The 12,265-nt window shown below is 34.8% G+C and overlaps 1 protein-coding gene across 2 annotated transcripts in view; it reads right to left on the reverse strand.

The window, feature by feature from the left end:
* LRRC7 (leucine rich repeat containing 7) overlaps window positions 1-12,265 on the reverse strand; it is a 497,118-nt gene that overhangs the window by 268,100 nt on the left and 216,753 nt on the right. For both annotated transcript variants that reach the window (XM_033865102.2, XM_073788430.1), the window contains exon 4: window positions 11,890-12,007. In XM_033865102.2, coding sequence (XP_033720993.2) covers window positions 11,890-12,007 — 118 coding nt within the window. The remainder of the gene's footprint in view (window positions 1-11,889; window positions 12,008-12,265) is intronic.

Genomic DNA, 12,265 nt, shown 5'->3' on the forward strand with positions numbered 1-12,265 from the left:
GTTCATCTTCACAACAATTTTATAAGATGATGTATTATTGCTATTTAAACTAATGAAGAAACTGAGGCTCGGAGGTTTTGAAACCAGGCCAAGCTTATTCCAAACACACATTATATGTTTATTAAGCTGCCTCCATCAAATCCAGGATTTAAACTATTTGGAGGTATACATTTTAGCTACTCAAAATTGACAACGCAACATTCATAATAGAGCACAATATATTGGATGTGCTCCATATATACTCTCCAGGTCAAATACAAACAGCCCCAACTTTCTAGAACTCTGAGTTTAATGCATACTCAAGATTGACCATGTGGCATTCTTATAGGGGCACTGTAAACTGTATTTGTTCTATAATTACCTTTGGTCAAATTTCAGATAGTACTATTAACTTTCTGGAACATTGAGATTGAGTGCATTGCTCAGGTCATAATGTTCTTTTTTTTTTTTTTTCGGTACGCGGGCCTCTCACTGTTGTGGCCTCTCCCGTTGCGGAGCACAGGCTCCGGACGCGCAGGCTCAGCGGCCATGGCTCACGGGCCCAGCCGCTCCGCGGCATGTGGGATCTTCCCGGACTGGGGCACGAACCCTTGTCCCCTGCATCGGCAGGCGGACTCTCAACCACTGCGCCACCAGGGAAGCCCATGTTCTTTATTTCTTAATTTAATATACTGACAAGTACTATAAGCTTAGTTCCAAATCTATGTCCTCTTTATATATAGTTCAACCAATAGCTATTAGAAGGAACAAATAAGAAGAGAGGGCTACTCAAAATAGGCAGAATGTCAATATGAAGACTTGATAACTCATGGTCTGATAATAAAGGAGGTGATGGGAAAAACTACAAAGTTAACACCAGAACTCTTAAAGCCTACCATTCTTATTTTGTGTAGAGGCAAGCATCTACACATACTAAAATAATTTAATAACACAAACCATAATGAACTCAAGTCAACCTGGAAAGGTTCAATTGCATTCATTATACTCATTGAAAGAAAATAATGTGATATGAAACATTTTTGGAATAATTGCCATTCAGAATGATTCAAATAAAATTTTAAAATTAGGTGTAAAAGGATAAACTGTAATTTTTTTGGAAAATTATTTTGTGTATAAACCCACATTCCCTAAGGATATTTGGTAAATGAGGCAATACTCTATTAAGTAGGAAGTACTGATTAGAGTTAGATTTCAGAGACACAATCTATTATATGGGAGAAAGCAAAAGCATCCAGCAGTTAGGTTAGTAAATTTGGGAGACAATGTACAGGCCAGTCATATATTAAAGACGGAGAGAGAGAGCGAGAGTGAGAGCGAGAGAGAGAGAGAGAGAGAGAGAGAGAGAGAGAGAGAAGAACAAACAGACTGGAATGATTTGCTTGACCTCCAACCCTTCAAATGAAGGGAGCCAAGAACTCAGTAGGAACTCAAGCAAGAAGAGTTAAAGGTCTCCTATAAGACTCTGCCTATTTTAGTGGCATTATAAAGAGAAAAGCCAAATGCAGGTAAAGTAATCAATACTTTGAGGCAATCATGCAACTGATTCTGCCTTTAGGACATGTCTGTCTGGAGAAAATTTTAAGAAATCTTTATGACCTTGACCAACAAGCTCTTTCATAGAGGAATGAATAAGACTTCGTCAAAAGGAGTTAAAATGACACCTGCCCTCCCCACCTTCTCTCTGCTTCAACCACAAATATATTGAGTCACTACTATATTAAATGGACCTATTTAATAATCTTACCTCATTTTTGGCTAATGATTTTTTTTTATTCATTATCAGTCAACTGCTTTATTGAGCATTTACTATGCCTGCACTTTGATAGTGGCTGTTGTGAGTCTAGAAACAGTGCAAGGTGCAGCAGTTCTTTTCAGGAGTTTATCCTGAAGCTGCGAGGGGGTATGGCCTAGTAGAGAGAGGACTCACAACGCTTCACTGCCAGTCCAATTCTATTATTTTACAAATTCTAGGAATTACAGGGGCACACGAAGACAGGTTAATCAATCAGCTCAGGAAAGACTCTGCTGACTCTAGGTGACAGAGCCCAACACAGACGTCAGAAGGATGATGGGATGGGAACAGTTCCTTTCTCCCTTATATTTAAATATATTACCAGATTGGAAGCTCTATCTCCCATGGAGTAAGTGCTGGCAACACACATAAAAATTATATGTTGTTTTTATTTCCTCATGAAGACATTAGAAAGAGTTAAAAATCCTGGTATCTAGCTAAGAAGGTGGCAGGAGAACAGACCTGGTTTTTGTTGCCATCATACTCCTCTATGGAAATAGAGGAGTCAATCCTCTATTTTAACACTATAATCTTGGGCAGAAGTAGACTCTGTAGAAAGGAAAGTAGTCTTACAGTGAGGGAAGTGCTAGTGATTTTCAGATAAATAGCACATTAAGAGCGTTGGAAGTGAGGTATTTAATAGGACAAAATAATAAGCTTTACTCTAAACAAATGGCCTAATGATTTGCCAAACATCAAAGAGCATATTTATTGCTAATTGAAAACAACTGCAGGGTAATATTTTCTCCCCAACCCACATAAGGCATCCCAAAATAGACTTCCTTAAGAATTTATATATACACTGCTAGAGTCTCTATTCTTTTCTGAATATGCTCAAAATTTTAAAGATTTTCATCATTTAACTGGTTACTTATATCTTCTTTCTCTGGTGTGTTTGAGAGAAACTCCTCCTCTTCACTGAAAGCTGAAGACATTATTTGTCTTCAGTGTTTTTGATGCATTTGGCGAAGGGGTAGAATAATTGGCAAGTCAGTAAAACACATAATAATACCTTCAACTCTGATCGCCTTTCATTATAACTAACAACAGTGATTTGGCCCACTATGATGCTGTTCAAATTCATTCTTGTATAGAAATAAGTTTTAGAGGATGAGAGAAAAATCACTTAATTGCTGCAGAATTAGGAAGCATTTTCACATTACTTCATTTTCATTAAAGTCCTTAAATTAGAGTGTCATAGTCTCTCTGAAGCTATGACAAATCAACAATCAGACTTAAAACAGAATCACTGCCCAATTAAACCTTATCATTCATTATCTTGCTTTATCATATAAAACAATTTACTCCATTAAGACCATGTATCAACTCTGCAAACAGGAATAGACTATTTATTCAGATACCACACTATCATAAAATGCAGTTATCTCTGATGGACATAAGATCATAGTTTTACTGTTGGATTAAGATTCTGAGGAAGAAAGGATAAAAGATCCATTAGCATGGAAAGCCAATGATTTACCCATGGATTGCTGTATGTAATTTTTGGGAATTTTCCTTAGAGAGGAAGGGTGATTTACATGCAGCATGAATATTTATTTACATCTCTCTCTCTCTCTCTCTCTCAAGAAAGATAAAGGTTAATGTACTTATTCTTAAAAAGAAAGACTAGAATCTTTATTGAACACAAGAGGTTGAAATCTGCTTTCAATGTTCAAGCATATAGAAATCACTAAGATACAGTATTTGTCCTAGAAAAGCCTATAATGTAGGGAAGAATAAAGAATATTATTAGATGATCCCTAGCCTGTTCTCAATAATCTTGAGAATATGTGTTTTTATCATAAGCAACCAAGAATATTTTAAAAATTGACCATATCCTAGGCCACAATGTGAAAGTCAATGAATAAAGAGAAATAATCCAGACTATGTAGTCTGTAACATATTTCAATAAAAATAATATAACTAAAAAAGCTGCAAGTTTATTGGAATACTAAAAACAATTGAGTAAACTGTAAAAAGTAGGAGGGGCATAATAAAAAAGCTGCAGTATAAAGTAGAAAAATAGAAATTAATGATTGGAGGAAAAGCCAGCCAACCAACCAGTATTGAGACAAATAAGTCAAAAAAGTATTATTTGAAAGATTAGCAAAGTAGAAAAACCTCTGGCCATATTGGAGATAAAAACATAGAAGACAGATGGAACAATTAAAAAACGTTAAGAATACAAAGAAAGAGACAGCCATGGATATGGTAGAGATTTATAAAACGTGTAAAAGAAGTCTATGGACAATGTTTTACAATAAAATTGAACGTCTGGATGATGGAATAGATTATTTCCCAGGAAATTATAACTTATAAAAAAGTGATCAAGAAGATATAAAGGGATGTGGATGGACGTAGAGACTGTCATACAGAGTGAAGTAAATCAGAAAGAGAAAAACAAATATCGTATATTAACGCATGTATGTGAAATCTAGAAAAATGGTACAGATGAACCGGTTTGCAGGGTAGAAATAGAAACACAGATGTAGAGAACAAACGTATGAACACCAAAGGGGGAAGTGGGTTGGGGGTGATGGTAGGATGAATTGGGAGATTGAGATTGACATATATACACTAATATGTATATAAGAACCTGCTGTATAAAAATAAATAAATAAAATTGGAATAAAAAAGAAGATATAAAGGTATAAGGATGGGAAAGAAAATAAAATTGTCACATGCAGATGATATGATTTTATACACAATGATTCAAAAGAATCTACTGGTTATATATTAGAATTTATATTTCAGCACCATGGCTGATTGTAAGATCAAACTATCAAAATTAGCAATGTTTCTATATAGGATCAACTAAAATTTACTTGAAATTTCTAAAAGGAATACATGAATTCCATGGCGGTACAGTGGTTAGGACTCCGTCCACTACAGGGGACATGGGTTCGATCTCTGGTCAGAGAACTAAGATCCCACATACCGTGCAGCATGGCTGGAAAAAATAAATAAATAAAAATAGAAGGAATACAATGTATAAAACTAGAAACTTAAACTACTCAGAGATAACTCTAATGAAATGTGTGCAGCTCTTTCTTGAAAGAAAACAACTTTATTGAAAGACACAAAATAAGATCTAAATAAAGGTAAGTACCATGTTCACAGACTACAATACTGACTATCACAAAGATAACAATTCATCCCAAATGAATCTTTAAATTCAAGCCAATTAAAAAAATTCTAATAGATTGTTTGTGAACTTCAACAAGTTAACCTAAAATTTATATAAAGAACTGAGTACCAAGAACAGCGAGACACATTTTAAAAAGAAAGAAGACCTCTATTATCAAATATTAAAACTTAATATTAAGTTATAATGCTTAGAACAACGTGATATTGGTACAAGAATAGGCAAGTAAGCTGATGGAGCAAGACAAAGAGTTTGGATAAATGTCTTTTATATGTAAAATAGGTATATTTATAAGTTAGTGAGAAAAAAAGAGACTAACAAATGTTGATGGAACAATTAATCATCTATTCATATGGAAAAAATAAATTTTGATAATATATAGCACAAAAGATAAATTGCAAATGAATTAAAGGCCTAAATGGGAAAAGAAAACTAATAGTTTTGGAAGAAAATGTAGACAAACATCTTTATGATATTAGTATATGAAAGAATTTCTTAAATAAGCTGTAAAACTACAGCCCAAAAGAGAAGAGTGATAAATTTTAGTATATTAAAATTGGCAACTTCTCTACAACAAATGGCATCCTGAGCAAAGCAAAAAGACAAACCACAAACTGGGAGGTGATATTTGTAACCTATTTAACCAATAAGGGATTAGTGTTCACAGTATGTAAATCTTTCAAATCACTAAGAACCTAACAAACAATCCAAAATAAAAATGGACCAAAAAGTCAATTTGCAGAGAAAGATACTCTACACTTGCTAATAAAAAGAAATGAAAAAATGCCAACTTCACTGGTGATTGATGAAATATAAATTAAAATACTGAGCCATCCTTATATATCCATCTGACTGGACAACATTTAAAATATCGAATAACCCCAGGTATTAGCAAGGATATGGAGCGGTGGGAACTTTGGTACTATGCTGGTGCAATCATATTCACATTGATCATTAAGGACAAATTTTAGAAACGTAATGTAGAATGAAAACTTGCAGAATAACATACACAATGTGTTAGCACTTCATTGAAATTTTAAACACACTAACTCAGAGGAAGGAAAAAGGGATGGAGATGAGAATTTACAAGTTTCATTTAAAAAAAGCTAGAGTGTTTTATCTATAATAAATGCCATCACTTTAATCTACATGGTGGTCACACTACTGTCTCATATTATTTTCTTCATGCTTAAAGTGTTTACCATTAAAAAATTAAAGGTACATAATTTTCTTTTTGCCTGTGTTGGGTCTTCGTTGCTGCGCATTGGCTTTTTCTAGTTGCGGCAAGCTGGGGCTACTCTTCCTTGCTGTGCGTGGGCTTCTCATTGCAGTGGCTTCTCTTGTGGAGCACGGGTCTAGGTGCGTGGGCTTCAGTAGTTGCAACAGGCGGGCTCAGTAATTGTGGCTCACGGGCTCTAGAGCACAGGCTTAGTAGTTGTGGCGCACGGGCTTAGTTGCTGCGTGGCATGTGGGATCTTCCTGGACAAGGGATAGAACCCATGTCCCCTGCACTGGCAGGCAGATTCTTAACCACTGCACCACAAGGCAAGTCCCTACCTAAATATTTTAATATAACCAAGTGTCAAGTGTTTTCAATACTAAATTGAGCTTTGAATGATAAGTAAGTTTTAACCAGTGGAAAAGAGGTGTGAAAGGTGATTTAGGCAGAGGAAATTATATAAATAGAGTCACAGAGTTATTGCAACAGCATTAAACATTTGAGGCAGCTCTTCAATATCTAGACCATAAAGTTAAAAAGTACAAATTGTCTTTGTGAGATGAGCAGATGGAATGGAAGTGTAGGTGGTCAATTGTGGGAACTTTTAATGCTGTGTTAGGGAGCCTATGCTCTATCCTTGATCAACTGAAGTATCTTAAGAAGGAGAGCCACCTAGTCATATTTACAATTTAGAAAGTGCTGAAGCTACTTTGTGGAGGATAGGTTTGGGAATGGTGGTGGCGATAATGGGAGGGAGAGACCAATTAGAAGGCTATGTTAACCAGTCTGGAAACAGACAAGACACTAAATTAACATGGTAACAATGGGAATGGTAAGAAAGAAACAGACTAGACATACATTTAGGAGGTAAAATTGGTAGAATTTGGTGACTTAATGCATATGGGAGTCAGAAGAAAGAATGGATTTTTGCATTGAATATCTGTGTGGATAATAGTAACATTAACAGAAAACTGGATATAATGGAGGAAAAGCAGATTAGGGTGGATGATGAGCTTCGTTTTAAATACGTTATGTTAGGAGGTGTTTATGGAACATATTGTAACTATGTCCAGCCTGCAGTTGGCTATACCAGTCTAAAACTCAAGGGAAAGGTCAAAACTTGACATGAAGTAGTCATTCTCCCAAGAACAAGAATATTAAATATATTTCTATATGGAAGGTTGGAGCTGATTTTAGTGGTTACTCATCACTTATTGCAGCATCATTTCTGTCTTTTCCAGCACTCAGTTACATATTTAACAGACCCTAGTATAAGAGGTGGGGACCCTATACTATGCAGGATCCCTAATGTAATATAATATAAAAATATATATTTTAAAAGAATGCTAAAGTATAATGTTTATTTACCTACCAGACATTTACTGAGCACCTGCCATGTATAGGTATTGTGTTAGTAGCTCCAAATAGAGAAATGAATAAGATAGTTTCTGACTTCAAGGGTTTTACAATCTTGTCAAATACATAGGGATATATAGAAATTAAATTACAGTACACCTAAAACTAACACAACATTGTAAATCAACTATACTCCAGTAAAAAGTTTAAAAAAAAATTAAAAAGGGAACTGTGATATGATCCAGCTATTTCACTTCTGGGTATTTTTCCAAAGAAAACAAAAACACTAATACAAAAAGATATATGCACCCCAATGTTCATTGCAGCATTATTTACAATACCAAAGATATGGAAGCAACTGAAATGTCCATCCACAGATGATTGGATAAAGATGTGTCATACATATAGAATGGAGTATTACTCAGCCTTAAAAAACTCTGAAACTGCAACAAAATGAATAGATCTAGAGGGTAGTATGCTAAGTGAAATAGAGAAAGACAAACACCGAACGATCTCACGTTTAGAATCTAGAAAACAAAGCAAAATGAAAACAAACTCAGAGATACAGAGAAAAAAATGGGTGATTGCCAGAGGGGAGGGCATGGGGACTGGGGGAAATAGGTGAAGGGGAATAAGAGGTAAAAACCTACAGTTATAAAATAAATAAGCCACAAGGTTGTAATATACAGCATAAGGAATATGATCAATAATACTCTAATAACTTTGTATGGGGACAGATTGTTCCTAGACATCTTGGTGATCATTTCTTAATGTATGCAAACGTCAAATCACTATGTAGTACACCTGAAACTAACATAATATTGTATCAATTATATTTCAATAATAAAAATTGTGTCTTTTAAACAGCCAAAACATTTGAAAATATCAATAAAATAAAATTTACCTTTTGAAATATTAAAAAAATAAATTACAAAGTGAGATGGAAGTATAAAGATATACAGAGGAAGAAGCAATTAATTCTCTTTGCGTATAGGATGTCAGGAAAGTTTCCCAGAATACATAACATCAGAGATGTCTTTTTAAAGGTGAAGAGGACTCTGGTTGATGAGGGACAACAGTGGGAGAAAGAAATATTTTGGGCAGAGAAAATAGTATCATTTCTTATGTCACAGTAACCAGCCTGATGCATTTGAGAATGATAATTTGGCATTACCTGGGGATGAAATGGGTTAGTTGGCAGTGTGATTAGAGAGGTAGTGAAAGCTATTCACAAAAAAAATTTCTAGATACCTTTCTGCCCACAATAGTTCACTTATCTAAAGGTTTTAATATAAAGTAGTATTTTTAAATTATGGAAGGAGAAATGGTGAATTAGGATAAGTGGAAGAATTAGACATGACAAGTAAAGATTGGAGGCACAGGCACAACCAAGATCAGATTTAACCTCAGCCTCCAATTGAATTAATTTCATAAAGGGTCACTCATCAAATTCCAACACAAGTCAGGCAAATGTTTGCCTAGATTGACTAGCAATTGCATGAGTCCCTGCCTCCAAATAAACATTCATTTTCTGTCCCTAAATCCCAATACTGATTATATTGTCTCATGTCTTGACTCTTTTCCACTGGGGCTATTCTAACCTTGTCAAACTGTGATGCTGACACTGCATTTACTTTCTGCTATCTGCTCTTTCTTCACTTGACAGATTCCCAAAGGATGTATTATGCTCCTTAAGTAACTGTCTAGGTCTCTGCCACAGAACTCAGTGACAGCTTTTTAGGTATGATTTTGTGAAAGGACTGATGTGTTGAAATCTTTTACTGTTTGTGTCACTTCTAGCAATGGCTGATATGTCATCATGTTCATTAAACCTTTAGTACTATACTAACCTTGCAGAATGATTTGCCATGCTTTGCTTTGTCTTTTTCCACAATATAGCAATCATAAGCATAGCTAAAAGTCTAAAAGTCCCTAAATACTACTTACTAGGACTTCTAATGTTGCTCACAAACTTACTTCTAAGTAGGAGTATAACCTGCAGTTTACATACTGACAACACAAATTTCTTGATGCAAGAGGACCGCTGGGAGATGATTATAATGCTCATAAAAATGTCATATTTCTTAGGAGTTTTGTGTTTATATTTGGTGATGAATTTTCTTCTGATTCTCTTTAAGAACAAGATAGCTTTTTTTATTTACATGAACTATCCAGCCAAACCTGCATGAAGGCCAAGGGATGTGTTATATTTGGCCATATGACATTTCTCAGAAATTGTAATTTGAAAATAGAATTTGATGTGTGAATGTATATAAATAGCATTATTTGTTATTAAAGTACAGAACTATCAATTCATAATAATATGTGACCTGTAAATCTATTTTTAAAAGAATAAATGTAGGCCTTTATGTCATCTTTCAATGGGCCTAAATCTAGTTGCTGTTCTCTCTAAATTGGCAAATGGTCCTTTTAGGATTGGCTTCCTGAAAACGCTCTAAGTGGTAAATAAAGTTGGTATAGAAAGATGTGTGTGTCCCCCATTTGCACTCCATTTGAAAATTTTATTTATTTATTTATTTTTGGCTGCAACACACAGCATGCGGGATCTCAAGTTTCCCGACCAGGGCTTGAACCCGTGCCCCCTGCAGTGGAAGTGCAGAGTCTTAACTATTGGACTGCCAAGGAAGTCCCAGGCACTCTATCTGTTTCCTTCAAATGAAATGCTCTCTATTCAAATGCTACTGTGCTTCATGGAATTCCTCAAGCCATATGCATTACTTGAACTCTGATGATCATTGATTATTTGTAGGTGTTAGTCTTCTTTCCCCCGTGATACTGTAAACTTTTCTACGACTCTCATATACTTGAATTGAAGAAATCACTAGCCACTTAAACTGGTACATTTCAACAAATGTTCAATGTTCCAGAAGGACCATTCATTCGTGAGTTCATTCAATATATTTTGTTGAACTCCTACAATGTGCCACACACTGTTTTAGGCAGCAGAGATGTATCAGTGACCAAGACAACAATAAAAAATTAGAACATCACTGAATTTTAATTTTAGTTAGGGGAATTTAGACAATAAATAAACAAGTTAAAAATATAGTATGTCAGTTTCTCATAAAGACTATTAAGAAAATAAAACAGGGAAGGGACATAGGGTATGCTTCTAGTGTATAATAAGATCAGTTATTTTGAAGTGCACAATATTGTATTGTTAACTATGTTGGGTTGGATGGCAGATCTCTAGAATTTATTCAACCAGCACAAATGAAACTTTATACCCATTGACTAACAACTCTTATTTGTCCTGTCTGGGCTTGGTTATCATTTCTTAGGGTAACTTTACTTAACTACACTGACTGGATTATGTCCTACTAGTATGCATATCCTTCACCTCCAATGTATCTTCACATTCAATTGTTTATTTAATCATCCATAATTATTTGTTTAATGTCTAACACATGTACTAGAATGTAAGTTTCATGAGGGCAGGGATCTGTTTTGTTGATTCCTGTTCCTTTGGCACCAAGCATATTGCCTGAAGTTACCAAAGCAATACATACATACACACACAAAGTTTAACCGACTAGCTTAATGATGAAGGGGTCATGTTTTATATCCTCATAGTGCCTATACATAACTCTTTTTGACTGATCCTTGCTTTATTGTAATAAAACAGTTAGCCAAGTTTTCATGGAAGGAAATGAGGATTTAATGAACGTATTAGGACACAGGAGACTCCCACAAACATTTAGAAGAAAAGATCGTCAACATGAATATCAATAAAATCACCAGACATAACAAGTTTGGCCAAAAATATAACAAATACTACTGAGCACTTATTATTCATCAGGCATTGCTCTAAATGTTTGAGATATATTAGTGACCAAAACAGAGTAAAATCCCTCCTGCCACATAATGGAGTTTGCATTTTGGGGCAGGAGAAGACAGACAAGACCATAAAAAAATCAGTAAATCATATATACTGAGAAGATGGTCAGTGTTACAGGAAAAAATGGAGCAGAGTAAAGGAAACTGGGAATTCAATTCCAAGAAGGGTTAATGGGTAGGCCTCATTGAGCAGGTGATACTTGAGACATGTTGGAAAAAATTTTACCCTGAGAATGAGGAAAATAAGCAGTGTAAAGTCAGTAAAATTGTCTAGAAAAGATTAAATCACACATCTGAATGCAGAGGGAAATAAGGCCCAAGTGAGTCAGGGACATTAGTAAGAGGGGAGAGAAGTTTTCTGTCTTCAATTTATAATTCAGGATTTAGCTTTTCAACAAAAATTAAATTAGAGTTGCAACAAAATCAAAGAAAAAGTGTATATCATTTGCTAAGAGAAAACATTAAAACATATTTTCAGTTAAAAATTCAAGCTGTTTAGAGATGAAATGAGAATCTTACCATTTTTACTGATGTCGAGTTCTTTAAGGTTAACTAAACTAGCAATAGTGGTTGGCAGATTTGAAAGGTCATTGTCAGGAATACTTAGTTTTCTTAGAGCTTGACAGTTGAACAATTGCTGTAAAAAGAAAATAATATTTTATTAGATCTCAATTTGGTTAAATCCATTCATATATAAACTTAGTAACAAAATTCAATTCACCATCTTTACAAATGTGATAGTAAAAGGGCCCAACCCCAAAAGGCTCAGTTTCTTCCACACCCATCTTCTGGATTCTCCTGAGTTTTTTCACATTCCATCATCATGTTAGTACCTCCCTACTCTCTGCTATCCACATTCGCCACTCAAGGTATTCTACTTTTCCCCTTCTGTTTA

This window comes from Tursiops truncatus, chromosome 1 (assembly GCF_011762595.2).
Source record: "Tursiops truncatus isolate mTurTru1 chromosome 1, mTurTru1.mat.Y, whole genome shotgun sequence".
NCBI lineage: Eukaryota > Metazoa > Chordata > Mammalia > Artiodactyla > Delphinidae > Tursiops > Tursiops truncatus.